An 18795-nucleotide genomic window follows, 5' to 3' on the forward strand; every position below is an offset into this window, starting at 1 on the left:
CCTACTACAATGCTTCAAATGTGGAGAAGGTTCCTTCTAATATGAGACAGGAACTAAACAGACCAACATCTTATTTCATTTCAGCAAGACTCAATGATTTAATCGTAACAATGAAACAAATCTGTGGCCACATCTGACTTCAGGGTTATCTGTTCTCTGTCCTTCACGCCTGTGCAGAGCTTCCCAGAAATACAGCACACACTGTGCCTATTTTCAGAGCTAAAAGAAAAGAGAAAGCCTCTAAAAGAAGAATCCTCTTTTTGCTCTTACGTGGGGAAAAAGATATGATGGAAGCAGTGCAATTCTGATGCCACCCAGCAGAGGACACTTCCAAGCACTCCCCACCAAGTGACCCAGGCATTACACACGCAACGCACACCTCTGCGTGTGTATATATGTGCGAGTGTATGTCTGTGTGAGCGCGTATACGCAAGTGAGAAAGACCAGTCTGGCTTACTGCAACGGGATTTATAAATATTCATTAGTGGACATCTCTAAATCAACGCCCACTCCAAAACCGAGCCTGTTTAAAAGCACTACTTACATCAATATGTGAATATTGCTGTTCCTCAGGGATGACTTAAAATTAGTCTGGAGCATTAGCATTACCGTTAGTTAGAACCTCCCTGCTGTCGAAACTGTTCATTTTGTACAACCACTCAATGCTAGCAGAAGCAGACACAGTCTGCTGAAGCAGAGCAGCACCCCACCACAGCGCATCACATAAATCCTTTATGAGTAGGGCTCCCGGGAGAGCTCATACCTGTAATTGTGGAACCAGTTGATCACGGTGCTGGTTTTCAAGTTGAGCTGTGTAGCGAGTTCCTCAATGGTTTTTGGTGATGGGTATGGCTTTTGCTGGTAGGCTCGTTTCAGCGCTTCCTTCTCTTCCGGTGCCAGCACCACCCGGGGCTTCTTCAGCTGATGCTGCGGCTGCGGGCTGGCTCCCTGGCTGTAGTCTATTCCAGCAGATGAGGACTCACAAGACTGACTGTCGCTAACAGAGCTGTGTCGCCGTTTCATGTAGGCTGAAAGAGAAGCGCATCAGATCAGCCCCAGCTGAATACAAATGTAAAATCAATGAATATATGAGCTGTGGAACAAATGCGAAGATGACAGGTTGTACAAGCTTGGATGGGCTATTTGGAGAGGACAGAAAGGAAGGGGCATCATCCGAGATCAGAGGAAAGCTAATGTGGGGAGGATGCAAGAGGCAGAAAAAGAAGAAAGAAGGGAAAGAGAAGAGGGTATATCGACTGGAAACCTGCCAAGAGTTTTACGCTTTTTCAATGAACGCGGGACATGAATAACAAGGTTCAGTAAACACGACTTATTTAAAATTCACTCTTTCAAGAGTGGCGAACTTCCAACATAAGCGCCTGAATTAGGACAGTTGCACTCCATTTCAACTTAAATTATTTTGGTTGTTAAACACTTAAGGTGTACACTAAGGTGTCTCTAACACTTAAGGTCTCCGAATTAAAAATATGACTGTGGAAGCCGAAGGCAGCCGCAGCCACAGCCCCATCTCCGACACACGATGGCGCCCGGAGCCCACAGTTCCCAGCGAGGTGCTGCATAACCCATCAGGCGTTTGCTGCTTTCTCCTACAGATCTCTGCTATAGCGGTGACAGGTTGTGAAAGAAAACCAGCCCACAGCATCCTCCTCCCCTATGCAAGGCCCTTTCAAAAAATGCATATACTTTTACGAAAGCTCTTGCTGCACTGATGGAGCCGGCGAGGCCGATGGCAGAAGCCTTGATACCACTGCTCACTCTCCTCCCCAACGGGGACTGAATTATCCTGGCAAATTCTGCAAGGAAAGAGTCCCAGCAAACGCTGTCACTGTCTTGATTGATTTACACCAGGCAAAGAGAGGTGGGATTTACTGCACCTGGCAGTATTATGCACAAGTATTGCTAATGAGGGGGCTGAAAATGGCAAATATAGATGAATCTTGTCAATAAAATATTTAATGACCTGTTAAATACCTTCTAGATATTTAAGAGTTTAGGTATTCAAGAGCTGCAATTTGATAACCTCGGCTATTAAGTTCCAGATTACGCTAGCCTGACATCAGTCTAGCAGGCACTAAATCTCCGACAGCCAGGAGCTCTGACTGAAGCCAGGGACCAATGTGGGGCATGTCATTCCGGTCAGCAACCAAATTCTTCAAAAAAATACATTTCTCCCTCCCCACAGCTCTACCTTTAGGCTGAGGGTGCACAAAGAATAAAAATTCAATGCAATCAAATAAACTGAAATGTTGAAAGCCCTTCTCACACAAGCCAACTTCTGGCAGAGCTCCCTACAGGACTGGCTAGGTTTTCTGTCTCCAGCGGGTTTCAGCATCCTGTCCTCTACACGGTGGTACATCCAGAGGGACCTTTTCACATTGTGTCTCACTATCATCAAAGTGAATTTTGAACACACTCTGTAACCTTTGGGGGTATCTGCATGGCCCTCATTTTGTTTTTCCTGAATATGACAGATTACCTGTGGATTGCCTACTCTGTAAGATCACTGATATGGAACAGAACGTGAGTTGCTCATGATCCATCACTCTGCCATGATACAGTCCTGCAAGCTTTTGAAATAACCATAAAAAGCAAATCTCATTGTTGCTTTTTTCTTTTTAAAAAATAAATTTCATTTTAAAAATCACCTATTGAAGTTGTTGCAACCAGATATAAAACTGCGAAGTCACCACAGGTAAATGTATTATTTCAAGGTGACCTATTGGCCTTATTTTTGCAGCCTTCAAGGAACTGTTACAACCTTCAACCACGGAATTAATCACTCCAGCAACATAATCTCACGTTTATACAAGGTCTTTAATCTCAAAGACTCCTACGTGTTATTTCAAACTTGCATTGACATCCAAACTACACACAAGGTTCCCTTGTCTCTTTTGATAGCACAACCAAGAGGGCTGAAAGACAGCATCTAACACTTCAATGTGCAGCAGCTTAAAGGAGGCCATGAGACAAAACAGAACCTCACGTGGAGTATGTAAAAGGTGTTTAGGCTATCTCTGACCGAAGTTTCTGGAGTTTGCTCAGGCGACTGACTTTCCATGAGACACCCATGCATCAGGATGCTCTGAATCTTTGCTTTCTCTGCTCTCCAAAGGATGGCATTTCTGGCAGCTCAGAGCTCCCATCTTTACACTCCTAAGGACAGCACAGAGCTGTGATAGCTTGTGAAAAATTTCATGCCCTGTGCCTACCTCTGCTTTTGTAACCCCACACTGGGATCACAGAAGTTGCAATAGCTTATCTGCGGCTCTCTCACGTGAATGGAACAAATTCTATAAATGCACCTATTTCCTTAACAGAAAAACAAAAAGGATGCCCCACTGCTCTGTTATAACCATTTTTTTTTTTCTGGAGGATAATATATCATCAGAACAAATTTCCATTGGGCCAAAGGCACAGTCCTGGCACTTGGCCATGTGCTGAACTAGCACCTAGGCTTTAGGCTTTAATGGTGCTCTCTGGAAACTTTACATGATGTTTATAAAAGCTTTTCCTTTTTAATTCTTATTTTAAACATATGTGCTGTGTGCAGACAACATAAGGAGATCATTCAACACGTTTGCGGTGACAGCAAGCCTCAAACTGGAATCCAAGTCACAAACACACTTGATTTTTGGAGAAGTTTGATTTTTGTCTGTGATTGGTCTCCACTCCTCAGGAGACCTATGGAAAAAAACCCAAGTATAATTTGGGCAAAGGTCTAGATCTGGGTCTGAGACTAATTTGTCAAGGCCAGCTCTATCCCCTGAGTTCCACTACCTTTTTACCCCCTGCTGTTGCCATCCCAGCATCACCGTGTCCCTCTGGGAAGACTCCCCAGCATGCGCTCAGCTAGAGATGCCGCAGACGCTACTGCAGAACTAGTGGCTGCCCACTGAGGTAAAACAGAGCCCCTTTTAATATCATTTTTATCTTATGCTGTATTGAACAAGATTATTAAAAAGCGAAATAATGGGGAAATAAAGGGAATTAAATTTTCTCCTGACAGCAGGTTTCTGTACTGTTCAGTGACGAGTGTGACGTTACCAGCAGCACACACACTGGGAGGTTCTAAGAAAAAGGAGTGAACTCTGCCAAGGCAGGAAAGGTGGTGCGGAGTGTCTCAGCCTAGTGAGCACGAACCCCTGGCTTCCTCCAATGAGGTTAGTTAATGGACGTTGCAAATTTTCAGGACCTCTTAAAAGGGACATTTATAGCACAAATGTCAGCCTAGCAGAACAGAAGAAGAGATATATGCAGCTCACCTTTATCATAATTATTAATTTACTCCCTTAATAAAATGTGGCAGAGAAATAATTGATAATAATGTTTCACTGGTAGCAGATACAGTTGCATTGTTTTTTAACTGACATTAGCTGAAGGGAAAGTTAAATTCTTAATGTGGCTCTAGAGCAATTTAAAAGGTTAAATCACAGGATTCTCACCTGCATGAAAGGATTTTGCAGAGAATACAGGGTTGAATTCACTTTAGAGCGCTCTGCTATGAGGACAGCACTTACACAGTTCAGGAGCTCAGTACAGAGTCTCAAATGATTTATAGCTTTATCTCCGTTCAGGTGCCATCTATAGAGCATATGTATTGCACAGTGTTTGATAAGAATCCAGTTTAGAAAATAGTTTTGAGAGGATATTGTCAGTCCTACTTTTAAATTATTTTTATTATATTTTCCTGCATTATGGGCGATATTCTCTTTGAGGCTATAAAAATCCAGCTAGTTGACAATTTTATTTCTGCCATATTTCTAATACAGCAAAAACCATCATGGCTCCCTTTGGTTTACAGTTGTAAGTGGGAAACCCAAGTGGATTTTACTCCCCGTGGAAGATCATACACAATTTGCGATAAGATACTGCACTGCATTATATTATACTGGTTACTATGACAAGGATTTGAATTTCTTCTTAAAAGCATGCAAGACTAGAATTTTCCCAGAAGCTCCCTCACTGCAATTTTTAATATAATCACATAGTTCTTGATCAAATGTGTTAATGCTTTCAGGACATCAGTCAACAGCAGCTCTTTCAGTGTACACAATTAATGCTATGTGCACTAATATCATTAAGGGATAGCTTGAGAGATGTATGTATCATTAATTAGTTAATGATAATGGCAACTTAAGAGTCTCTCTTGTAAAATCACACAAACATACTAAAAACAGGGCTCTGAACAACCACTGTTTTTTAGTCATGAATTTAAAATATAGAGTAGGATAAATTCTCAGCATACACTCCCTACTAAGACCCGATAACAACTTAGATCTCTCACAGGTACATACTCATGACCTAGATGTTTTATGTGATTATGTATTAACACAATCGCCTTCCCCATCCCTATAAAGGCTACAAATTTAATTATTCTCAAACACCCCTTTATAAAGACTGCATTTTTCTTTCCTCCTGGTGACCATCAGTGCAGGACTGGCAAGAAGCTCTCTCAGGAATCGGTGCACAGTTCTTCCAGCCCAACATCTGTGCCCAGCTGCAGCACTATCAACTAATAACCCAAAGCCAGCCCCCAAACTCACATTTCTCATTTGGTAAGGCAAGTTATCAGTGATACACCAGGGCCTCAGTAATTAATCTATAAGAGAATATAGCAATGATTTCATGACAGCTGGTGAATATTCAGGGTTTGGGATTGGTTTTTTGTTTGGTTGGGGATTTTTTTTGAGATTTATCTGCTTGAGCTAGCATCAAATAAAGCTATGAAAAAGCTGTCATGAAGTCCTTTTGCATAACCTTCATAATACTGGATCAATGCTGCCTCTACATTATTTACAGAGAATTATAAAAGGCATGGTCATCTTTGAAATAACGGAAAACATGAGTCAGCAGTCTGCTCCAGGTTACCTTTTTTCTCCATTCGTTTCATATCCATCAGCTTCTCCACGTTGTTGGGATCGTTCAGCCACAGCTGCATGCGGACAAAGGGTTCCCGTCCCTTCAAACTCAGTTTGTGCCAGGGCTTCGGGCGAGCCAGAAGGTCTGAGACAGAGCCTTGTGTTAGCCCTAGGATTGTCTCCCCAAACAAACGCTGACCTAATACGAAATTGAAAATCGCATGAATTCATTCAGCTAACAGATGAGGCTAACTAAAAAGACACAACACGTCTACGAGATAATTCGTCAATTATTATTACTTTAGAATCGCTTGAAAACCCAAATGAAACATTTAGAAGAATAAAAGCTCTCCCCCTCCCACAAAAGTGTAAATATTGAGCTTTAGTTTAATCCTTGGGATCTGACTGTGGCAAAGATGGGAGCTCAATACCTTTGGGGACCGGGACCTTACAGTGAAACAGTGTGCAAAAAATAAAATTAATGAGATTAAAAATAAACTGAACTTTTAGCTAAGCAGGCAGCTAGCGAGAGCAGTGAGGCTACTTAGCTCTTATGCGGGAGGGTAGCGCAACAGCTTCGTTCCAGCAGGGCAACGCAAACTTTTCAAGCAACCAATGAACCAAGACCAACGCAACCCCCCATTCAGAAATAGTCGTGTAAGTGTCCTCAAAGACACATGCACAGATTTTCTGTGTTGTACTATCTGTGGTGTTCTAACCGTGTCTTACCAGCTAGAGATAATCACATTTTACAGTATAACAGCTTTTTTTACAGCAACCCTACAGTACCTGTAGTTAAGAATACTTAATTTTAGTGCTCTTTCAAAATGCTATTGTCTAGCAAGGTAAAACTGTGTATGCTTTTCAATGTACGGCATTTGTATGTGCAAGAGTAACACTAGTTTTACATGGTTAAGATCTAACTTAGCAAGGACTGGGGAAAATGCTTGTGCAGCTCAAACCCAACTGTACGGCTGGCTTTCTAAACCCCTTCAGTGTTCTTCCTAAGCTAAACTGCCTTGATATGCAACAGCTTTTGTTACAAGACAGAGCCTGAAGTCATCTGAGTCATCGCCAGTGATTTCTGATAGAAGTGCAGCTATTATGTATTTTCAAGGTAACCCGAAGATCTTTCTGTACCGATCAAGTTTAGGCCTCAGGGTCTCGTGTCTGATCCATAGTTTTTGAATGCCCTAAGACAAAGCAGAACACTTTTCCTTCATTTCCTAGCAATGCCAGCAGTCTTAGCTAGTGGCAACAAACAGATCCCTAGGGGACAACACAGATGCATGGGGACTTGTGCTCCTACAGCTCTGCAGGACACGCCTGTACTTGCAAAAGCACCATCAGCTCTTGCCTTCACAGCCTCATCTGATCCTGGCAGAAACAGGCTGTGGAAAATATCTACTCCATAACCTCCTGCTGTGTACTTAATTCCATTAATCTCCTCTTCCTCTTTAAAAACACCCCAAAACCTTTGGCCTGGCCATTTTTTTTTTGCCTGTATGGGGAGAGGAGGGCACGTGGGACCAGTCAGAAGCTGTAGAACACCCCATTCAGATGCATGGGGCAGGTGGGTCTGCAAAGCTTTTGGAGGAAGCAGCAGTGATAATGAAAGACAGAAAGGGGAAACAAGGGCAGGGCTAACATGACAGAGCCTGCTAATACACTCTAAAACTAACCCTGAAGATGGTCCTTACAGACTGAACAGAAACCTGAATTCAGAATTCACTTAAGTTCCCAAGTAATAAGTGATTTTCAACTACCCTCAATATCAGGAAAATCAGACAAAATATGTAATTCAGGGCCAATTTTAGATCATGCGTATTGCAGAGTTAACCTACTCCCTGTTTGCCTTTCTATTTAAAAACATCAGTAAAGCCTTATCCATCTACCTTTAAACCTGCCACCTACTAGCCAGATAAGACAGCTACTTTAAAAATATTTTAATTTGTCTTTGTAAATAACCTTCCTTTAATGTTCCCCACAGTTTCTAATCCCAGGCCGTGCTCAGGCTGCAATGTGAGCAGCATTTCTTCCAGCGGCCGCGAGAGCTCTGACAGCTGCTGCGCAGTGCCAGTGTGGCCACTGCAACCGCTGTGTGGCTGCACAGTAAATCAGAGCAGCGAACTGATCTGAGTCAAACCAACCTGCCAAGAATAAAATCGCCACTTCTGACCCAGACCAACTGGCCTGGTTTATCGTGTGGCCACACGAACAGGAATACTGTCACAAATCAGCAAAAAGGACAGAAACAAGCAGCCCAGAGCAGGCACCAGCAATGCTGCCGAAGGTAATGAACTTCAAACGGCTGCCTAAAAATCAAAAATGCAAATGTAGGAGGAGGTAACGTCATGTTCTCTCGGTGTTAAGGACAAACCTAAAGATGTTTTTGTCTTTTATTTTATCCCAGGATATGGCAGGCCAGGATAAAACACCTGAAAGACTCCCAAGCTAATGGGGAATGGGTGAGAAATCATTCTCAGGAGGTAGCAGGTGTATCACACTCCATCTTCATCAGCGTGCTATTAATAACTGGAATATTTTTAAGCACAGGTTTCCTAAAACTCCTGTTAATTCTCTCCATCTTTTTCCCTAATATCCTTCATGCCTGTTCCCACTGATGTAGCTCCTCACGGACAAAACTTTCTGTAAATTATGCTGGTTTTATGGTTAGTCCTGGCTCTTTCTGCAAAATCCCCACCACTGCAACCTTTCAATAGTTCACTGCATTTGCTTCCCTCTGTATCTAAGTTATATGTTGCCCAGCAGGGAACCACTGATAATACTATGACATTTGGGACTAGGAATACTAGCAACATCTCAGTGTTAACGCTGGCAGCATCACTTGCTAAAATGGTGACTGTTGAACGAATGCTAAAAGGCATGGGAGGAGAGACCCGCCAAACACATCTTTGAGTGGTTTTGCACAACCGTGGTCTTTATTGGCTGATGATATTGGAACAACTGAGCCACCATCAGTTGCCTAAGACAGGTTCACAAGGCCCTGTGGCCTAAGACAAAGAAACCTGTGCACCGAGTCAATCTGGTGCACTAGCACACTGAGGGCGCAAAAGGAGACATTGAAACTGGTTCCACACCTAATGCAGAGTTTGGGGCACATTTCCTGGCTCTTCTGCTGCTTTTTAGGCTTGTCAGCCACACTGTAGGAAAACAAAAATCATGGGAAATAAAAAAGACTAAGTAAAAATGGCATCAAAGCAAATGCAAACAAAAATACTTTTTCAAACCTCTCCGGAACACCAGAGCAGGTACAGCACTCAACAGTATTTTGCCCAAAAACTAGGGGCTTGAGCCTGCAAACCCTTACCGTGACTTGTGGCTTTATCTCTACATTATCTCCACTGAACAAGCAACCACAATCTGCCCATGTCAACGTGCATGAGCAAGTAGTTCTGCTGGGTTCAGTGGAACACAATCTCACGCAGGGTATGTCCATGATCAGGGTTCACTTTCTTTCTTCCCAAATTATGTTAAAAGAGTACTTGCAACCTCCCCCATCCCAGTATTTTTCCCCTTTTAAAAAAAATAAAATCTAAGATAATAACACATTATTCTGTGTCTAGCTGCAAAAAAGGCTTTCTTACATACTAAAATAAGGGAGTTTTTACTTAAAACAGTCATAATGTTCTGATAATATGGATGGAATTCTTCTCACTTAAGTATTATCAGCAGTCTAAATCTAAATTCATCTTTTTGGTCTCATCTGTAATGGATGGAGAGAAACTGCTGCTTCTGGAGAGAGATTCATCCCAGCCAGGCTTAGAGGGGATCTCATCACCACGTACCAGGACTTAAGGGGCAGCTACAAAGAAGACGGAGACTCCCATTTTACATGGAGTCCCGTGGAGAGGACAAGGGGGAACGGACACAAGAGATTCCGATTGGACACGAGAGGGACATTTTTCACAGTGAGGACAGTCACCATTGGAATAATCTCCCAGGGAAGGGGTTGGCTCGGCCACGTTGGGCACCTTCAAGAGTCGCCTGGACAGGGTGCTGGGCCGTCTTGTCTAGACTGGGCTCTTCCTAGAAAGGTTGGACTAGATGATCCCTGAGGTCCCTCCCACCTGGGACTCTGTGATCTCAGACATCTATTTGAACATCTAAATGCAGGGAAGATGAATCCCATGCTAAGCCCCATAAGCACGTGCAGGTAACACTGGGGCAGCCTTACTGCCTTCCCACTAGAGACTTCAAAGGACTCCTAAAGTTTTCGCAATGCCTTGTGAGGGAAGCAAGTGTTCGACACATATGGAGAACTACTGATTTAGAGGCATAGTGGCAGTATTAAGTGTGGATTTCCCGTACTCAGATCAGGTTATTCCTTTTGACTATTCCAAATATATAGCCATGTCAACATTACACTCGATTTGACACCCAAAAACTCATGTGAAAGCCAATGCAGCCCCAGCTTTGCACATCTCTAAGCAAAATAACCCAATGGCCCCACACACTTATCTACAACCTGAACTGAGTCTGAATTTACCCTCCTAGCTCTACAGGTACACTATGCTTTTGCGTGTGATGCACCTCCCTCTGCAATCATGCCAGACTCCTCTACTTCACCTATGCCTAAAATGCTGGGGCCTTGAATCTATACGCATGGGGAAAACAGCATTTCTCAAGGAGGGATCTCACTGGCTTCGGGGTTTTGGTCTTCTTGACAGCCTGAGTGACTGTATTTAGGGAGGTGGGAGCAGTATCTGGCTTGCGAGGCAGGAGCAGAGCTTAAGAAGAGCAAGGGTATGATGACATTTTAAGTAGAGTGTGACAACCTGAAGGGATTTTTACAGTGGTTTAAATAAAAATAAAAGTCTCTTTTAACAGATTAAAGCTTAGGCAAGAATCAAACCCAAGTATTCTTGTAAAAGTCTACTGAAATGTCGCTTAAAATTATGAACACTTTCATTTTATTTCAGTCAAGAAATGAGAATAAAGCAATTTACCAAGATTGTTGTCCGTTAGCACTTCTTTGACCCTTTTGGTAATGCCATACGTATCCAGCTCAGGGGACATAGCAACCAGTTCTTGAATGCTGAGTGCCGAGTGGCCCGACAGTGGCAAAGGTGTTGTAGATTGGGATTCAGAAGCAGGCGGCTCGCTAGATTCTTGGGATTTGCCATCCTTACTTGTGTCTATAGCGGGACAGGGTTGCTGTACCAATTCAGTCAGGCTTTTCACTGATTCACTGGAACTCATAGGAGATTCAGGAGCAGGACTGCAACTGGCAGAAGTCTTTGGAGTGCTTTCTGTAATTAAAGAAAAGAAAAAAGTCCCCATTTTAGCATAATTGTAATGTTTTGATTGCAGGATATTTAACTTTCCTTCTCATTTATATTCTACCTCTTAAAGAAACGCCTAAGTATGCAAAATGCTACTTGTTATGACTTGGTTACTAAAAAGCCTCTTTTTAAAAACAGAATTATTTTCTGATTTTATCTTGAGTCATCTCTGCTTTCTTAAAAAGACAAGATGTACAAATAAAAATAAAAATCAGGAAAAAATGAAGTGCAATAGTCTTTAAGGTTGCAAGAAATCTCCTTGGTCAGGAAATCTTATAGTTTTGCTTTCCAGAACATTTTCATATATAAGGATACTCTTAAATCTACCATTATAGACTGGTTTAAGCCTCCTTCTGTGACTTGTAAAAACCTCAGCCGCTATTTTGTAGTGTCAAGGATGGATTTTTCTGTAACTGATACAACTTTGTATCTTGAGAGTGTTACTGATTTCATATTGTTTCTTATCACTCGCATCGCATTTTTGCACTTCTCTTTGCCCAGAAATAGCTTAACAAGATTAAAATACAGTTTGTAATTATGTTGTATTAATTAACATGTTTGAGAATCTGACGTAAAGATAGCTAGTGGATCAGGAGACACCCAAATCTGTTATTGTGATGCTTTGTTTAAAAGAAAGCTTTCTGAGTCTGTTAATTTGCCAACAAAAATAGGTTCTGTACAAAATGTTGTTTTCCCCTAATAAATTCACGTTTATCTCTAACGGAATGTACCAACTGAGCTTATGCAGAAAATCCAGACATCTACGAGTACAGTCTAAACATTTTTTAAAGCAACAACACGTAGACAATGTGGTTTAGAAGAACAATTCCCTTCAAAAGATAAAAGACCACATTTGATTTCTCCATTCACAGTTCTTTCCCATTTTTGTGGGACTGCTTCCTCCTCCTTGCTATCTCGCATCTCATTACTTGACACGGGTAATTGTATGTATCTCAAACTCATACATCAGTGGATTCCTCTCAACACCTCTGAGGGAGCTTAAAATGCTCTCAATCATACAAGGATGAGGCCAGCCTACATCAAAAACTTAGTTCCTCTAACAGAATTGTGTTTTCCTGAGCACTACAACTGTACTAAGAGCGGTTCACTCTGCGGCGTCAGGTCCCATCACTACCACAGCGATGGCTAATAGCAAATTTCACTGTTTTTCAAGTTTGTTTGTTATCCAGAATACTGTCAAATCATTGCAGAACACGCAGCTTGTGTAGCACGGAAACATACCCCAAATACTAAAGGAAAATACTACTTAAGTAGAAGTAGGGTTCAAACGAAGCAGGATGCACAGTATAATTGTGTTGTCCAAGGTAATAGAAGCTGCATTTGAGAGAGGTTCCCTGACACACTTACATAAAGTTGCTCTCTCAAACCAAGCAATTGGACTTTTTCCTTAGCATTTTATGAAGGATGCAAAAGAGGCAGACATAAAAGGAAAGCAAGGCGCATATAAATCTTTAAAGCAATCGGGCTCCTACAAATCTTGTTTCTTTTCTCTGTTCACCCTAGGTCATCATACAACTGAATATAAAACCCAGCAAATGTTATTTTTGTATCAGGAGCAGCAAAGGAATTGTACTGTAAATTTGCCCTGATTCACCCATGCGAGGGACCAATTTGGCAGATCATCCATCTTGTTCACTGTACACTGTCAGGGATGGCATGAATTCCCTACATGATAAACAGATTTCTTCTCAGGTCTGTGTCCTTTAACCCACAGCAAGGTCAAAATTATGGCTGCCTAGTTAATAAACTGCACGGCGCTCGTTCAAGTTCCCTCTAATTTTGTCCCTTGTGCCAGCTTATACAAATCTTACTGAATAACTAGAGCAGCTGCAAATTTCCTATACAATTCCTCATCCGTGCACAGCAAACCACATGCGCACACGGAGTGCAGAAAATATCCAAAATAACCCCCCCCCAACCACACAGGACTAAACAAAAGCATTTACTAATGCTTCTTTCTCCCTCTCCTTTCCCTGCCCAGCCTAATTATGTAAACAACAAAAGTAATCTATATTATCATCTATCACCGAAATGCTCTATGTTGCTCACATATTAGCTTATTTATTTTTTATATCACATATCAAGAGCTTACTTGAATTTCATTTTTAAGACCAATCTGCTGCCTATTTACTCAAAAAGGTAGGATTATCTGAATCTAATTTTGGCAGGCAGTACAGATGACAAACTGCTTTTTTCTTCCCCCAACGAAAGGAAAGTGTGTAGTGATTTCAGATGAGGCATTATGCGCATATACTACAAATAACTCAAAATATGTTCCCCATTCATTTTTAGCATTTTTCCCTTATGGAAAAACGTTTTCAAGATCACATAAATATTTGAGGAAAAGATCCATTATTTGGAAAAGTCAATTCAATAATCAGATAATGCAAACATTTCCTGTTAATCTACTTAAAAAATTAAATAGACATTTAGAGTACAAGTGACTGCTGACAGAACAAAGGGGAAAATTGAATGTATTCACTATTACAGATTTAACTGTCAATCCACAGCCATTTCGCATGTTTTATGAAATAATTTGTCTGTATTCATTTCTCTCAAGTTCCTCACAGGACAAAGAAACAAATTCAGGACATCTGAAAAATAGATATTAAGATTTCCAAAGTAGCAATTGAACATTTCCAATTAAAATTATACATTGAAAGCTTATTTCTTTAAGATGTGTTCTGCTTTTTTAACCCCAGACTGCACTGAAGAACAGCACTAACTTAGGAGCGATCCAGTTTCTTATGAGTGAATAAGTGATGTTCACCAAATGCTTACGCATTTGTATTTAGTGAGGAAGAGATCGTTTTGTCAGTATGAATGTAAAAACCGCATTACGGCAGGCAGTACAACCTGCAAACCCCACGGCCACCATTGATTGATGAAGTTACTTCAATAAATTCCAGATAAATTTTGCTATACCAAAGGGGTGTTGCATTTTGCTTTCCCACAGCCTCTATTCAGTTTAAAACCTGAAGCAAGAGCCCAAAAGCTTCAAAAATAAGGTGCTAGAAGTAAACAGCTGGAGACACTATGAGCATCACCAGCGACGAGGTCACTGCAGAACCTGGGATTTTTTAAGTCTCAGGTACAAAAGACATCCGCCATGCCCTGCGCCTTATAGGGGATGGGAGAAACAGGGTCTCCCCAAACTAACTTGGTGGAAAGATGGTGTCTATTAGGTCCCGAGCATGTGATGAAGACACAGTTTAACACGACAATTTTAAGTAATCGGGGAACTGGTGTAACTTTTGCAAAATTACAGGTTAATGTTGACAAATGTCATTAAAGACTCAGATACATCATAAATGCATTGAAGTGATCCAAATCTTCTAAAGCTGCAAATATAACTGAGTCATGAAAGGTCAAAGGCTCTACAGTGCACTTTATACTTTATTAATTCAAAATATACGCCTAGGGTATAGGGATGTTAGGCACTTCCGACCAATTTTTAAAAGCACATTCAAATATGCAGCACAGAAAATAATAATCAAATGCAAATCAAGTACTAGGAAGTGATGTCTGCATAAATCAGCCAACAATCTGAAATATTTGGCAAGTGCAATTGGCCTCCATTCATAGCAAAAACGTGAAGACAACTGAAACACCAACACTGGCTATTTCAGACTTGATGAAAACAGCTAAGAGAGAGCGATGACCATACAGTGAAGGGGAGCATTCAAGACTTTGAGAGCAAGTATGTCTTCGTAACGACAAATACATCTGATGCAGTTTGCGAACGCTAGGGAGCCGTACTTGGGAGCGTATCACTCCTGTCAGAACACATGGGCCCTATTCTTAAGTCAGGAAATTCTTCTATTTTGTTTTTCCCTACTACAATACTAGAGAGGGATACATAGTCTCAAATGAAGATATATAAACGAATGGAAACAAAGTCAACATTATACAAATACTTTCTGTTTTCTTTTAAAATACGATTTTCCCAACAAAAAACTGCTGCTGGAACGACCGTTTTACTGCAACAAAACCCCAAACCACCGTCACAGCTTGCCCATTCCCCTCCCCACCCCTTAGAAGTTATCAGTTAAGAAACTAAACGAACTTTGCCGACAGTTCAATATACAGTACTAGGGTCTGTCTGAGCGTTTTACAAAACTGGTTGAGAACCATAACAAATTGACCTTGCCTTAATTATGTGAACGCAGAACATCTTTTGTGGTCCTGTGCTCCTCAGCACAATGGATGAAGCCAAATGGTGCTTTGGTCCCATCCATCCTCTACACTTTCCCCATAGCTTCTATCACGACACTGTTTTAGAAAATGTGAGAAAGTCTGAAAACAGAGTTCTAGTCTCAGTTCATTGTTTATGGTGGTTTCCCCAAACTTAACATTAGATTTTCTTACTCTTCTCCATCTACAGGATTTCCCACCCCCATGCTGGGGTCAGGTCCCCAGTACTGGATCCTGGGTCCTGAATTGCTTGAACACTGGCTCTAGAACATTTTGGACTATGATTATTCCACCAGTTGCCTGCAAATTACCTGGAAACACTTCCCCCAACACAGTATTAGCCTGACACATTCCTCTACGAGGTCTGATCATATTCTGCCATTAGAACGTGACAAAATCTCTATAGGGTGTAACGAACCATAGGCTGCACTGGGCTTCCCTCCTGTAGCACTCCTGAGCGTCACCTGCTCAGCTGCATGAACTCAGCAGTCAGAAGCGTTTAATTATATTCTGCAAAACTGCAGGGCACTGGTCAAGAAGGACCATTTTCACGATGTACAGGAACTCTTCCGACCACAGGAAGTAACCTAACCCGGCCCTCCATACAAATGCAGTGGCACAGCTCAGATCCACCGCACACTTCAGCTGGATGCTCCTTCTGAAGCTCAGGACGCTGCAGATGCAAAGACTTGCAGGTGACGTCTGCAACAACCTCCCCAGAAAATCACAGATGTCAACGTGACCTGACACCAGTCCCGGATGTATCCCCCTCAACAGAGGTATCTAGATGACGGAGCAGTGTTGAGACATGGATATGGTTTCACCAGTCCCAGAGGCATCATGCTGCTGTCTGCCAGCACGGGCAGATTCCTCCAGAGAAATTTCCTATACAATTTTGAGAGCCGCAGGTTTGCCACTTTTGCTCATACCCCGCCTCAACTCCTACAGCCATGGCAGCAAACTGACTTTATTGCCTGCTTGTAAATAAAAAGTTCAACGACTCGAACAAAAGCACCTGAATTTGCAAGCACAAAACAGGAGCTCAACGTACCGAGCCTCTCCTCCCAGCATACTCGCCTGCCTATAAAGAGCACACTGTGCTTCTGCAGCTCGGGAACTGCTGTGAGAATAGACTGCCCAGCCTTCGTTGCAAACACAAGCTTAGCTAATAAGCTGCAAAAGGGCTCACGGGGAACGAGGTACAGAACATGGAGAAGATGGGGAAGACCATGCAAAACACCAAAGGTATTCAGAGGCCTCTAAAAGGATTATGAAAAATACTATATTCTAAAGACAGCAGGCAGACAACAGCTGCCTTAAGTTTCAAAGTGGATTGAAAAAGCAGATCCACTATAATTTTCAGAGACAAATCTCTGTAGTTTATCTGATCCACTATTTAAATTTCAATACACAGTCCTCTATCTGCAGTAATAATAACCTAAATTCCATTTAGTGTTCATTTGAGCAGTCAGGATAAAGTCATTTCTTATTATCTCCCCACTGTGTAAAAAACAGCTTGAAGGTAGGAAGTCAGCAAGCATTTTCACCAAAAAGTAATTATTGTAAGTGACATTTTTACTGCTGGCATGCCATAAGGCGAACTGCGCATTTGGAAGGACAAGTTGCTAAAACAAAATGACAGGGTACTCTGTGACATTCCGACAAGAACCCAAACATGATTTAACTGGCGCCTGGTTTGATGCACCACTTTTCGTAATGTCCAAAGCTCAGGCTTCGGGTCTTTGCCAAACTAGTCAAATTCAAAGTTCCTTATTGAGGAACAACGAGAGTCGCCACGTCCTGCGCACAGCGGAGCAGGGAGGCAACGAAGCATCCCGTGCTCTGCTCATTCCCGTTACGGCGAATTAGTACGGAAGATGAAAGCAGACAAATGTGGACAGAAGATTTCTCGGCAACCTCTTAAAAGAGCATTTGCTACTTCAGGGCCTGCATTTACCTCCTCGTGCAGATGACTTAATGGACAACAACAGACCTGGCAGGTTGCCTGAGATCAAAGTGTCTCATACTGGGACTGGATTAGTTTCTGTTTCCTCCTGATGATTATGCTGCCCATTCTATGCAATTTGTAGACCAAAAACCAGGGTGTGCTGCCCCGAGAATCAGGACCTGATCACGCAGCTGATCAACGGCAACATCCTCGGGACAAACACGTCACTCTGTTTCCCAGGGTCTGAAAATTTCAGGGAGAGATTTTTGCTCTCCGACCCTCCACCTAATTTTCCTTTAGTAACAGCTTTTTTGCAGGATCTTCTAAAGCACCGTAACAACCCCCCTCGCCAACAGTGGTGGAGCGCGTTTGTGGAGCAGCACTGCCATACGTCCCTCTTCTGACTAATTAGAAGAAAATACCTGTGAAAGCTGAACGCTTCCTCACAGGTAGTCGTTCTGGTGGATTTACTTTGAGTGAACCTTGCCTATTCACAATTTGCAAATTAATGTGGCTTATGAAAATACGATCCTCCCTACAGTTATGAACTCCCACAGTTATATGTAGGGAGTACACAAACCTCCCTACAGTGCGCACATATAATGATGTACAGCATGTAGGTACGTGCCGTTATAGTTGCAAGTGCTTGGTATAGTTACAATTATAGATTTCCACTATAACCGTGGAGATTTTGTTTGTTTCTTTTGCAAATATTATAACTCTGGGGAAAATGTTATTTTGGGTCTTGGCTGAGAGGGAAATTTTATGTGGAAGTGGGGGAGGGATCAAAGAAAACCCCTTTAGGAAAGTGTGCAGATGTGTGCGTGTCTGCACTGAAAGGGGAGGAAACCAGCTTTGGTTAACTCTGAGATTACTGGGGCAATACTAAAAATAAAGGTCCCCATTCTGCATATGAGTGTATGTTAGATGATGGAGCACTTAAAACTATCTGAATGATGAAGGTAAATGTTAGAAGTACCTGAAAAAAACCTGCTTCTGAATATTGTTAAAGAATTACAACGTTTTGCCGCAATTTTATGCTGCATTTTCAATAATTATGTTAGCTTTGCACTTGTATTTAAAAAGTATGTTTTCAGCCACCCTAGAAACCAGAAGGAGCTGGAGAAATCAAATGAAATTCAGAAAAGTGCAAATAAGATCGGAGCTGGCAATAGACTCATGGAGAGAGATTTACAGCTGGACATTTAAAAGCACTTAAAGTGGTCAGGCAACCAATTCTCCTTTCAATGAAAGCACAACCACAAATGCCTCAGACAGTCTTGGAAATCCCACTATTGCCCCCAAACCTAGATTAAGACTGCAACTTCTCATAGCCAAGAACTGGCATCAGTACCAGTTTAAGGTATTCCTGTCCTGGCTCCACCCTTCACCTCCATTTTTGCCTGACACTGAACCACAAGAGAATCAAATCTGTGCACCAGATTTG

The 18795-nt window shown here is 42.0% G+C and overlaps 1 protein-coding gene across 13 annotated transcripts in view; it reads right to left on the reverse strand.

Annotated features, from left to right (window-relative positions):
* CUX1 (cut like homeobox 1) overlaps positions 1-18795 on the reverse strand; it is a 283380-nt gene that overhangs the window by 38229 nt on the left and 226356 nt on the right. For 7 of the 13 annotated variants that reach the window (XM_064467854.1, XM_064467860.1, XM_064467853.1 and 4 more), the window contains 3 exons: positions 10850-11152; positions 5890-6078; positions 764-1028 (listed from right to left, as the gene is read on the reverse strand). The exons of 2 other annotated variants lie outside the window; for them this stretch is intronic. In XM_064467854.1, the coding sequence (XP_064323924.1) occupies positions 764-1028; positions 5890-6078; positions 10850-11152 (757 nt within the window). Of the gene's footprint in view, positions 1-763; positions 1029-5889; positions 6079-8980; positions 9044-10849; positions 11153-18795 lie in introns of all 13 variants that reach the window. 4 more of the 13 variants (XM_064467859.1, XM_064467857.1, XM_064467856.1 and 1 more) reach the window with 1 other exon arrangement.

Source organism: Phalacrocorax carbo, chromosome 17 (assembly GCF_963921805.1).
Source record: "Phalacrocorax carbo chromosome 17, bPhaCar2.1, whole genome shotgun sequence".
In the NCBI taxonomy this organism is placed as follows: Eukaryota; Metazoa; Chordata; class Aves; order Suliformes; family Phalacrocoracidae; genus Phalacrocorax; species Phalacrocorax carbo.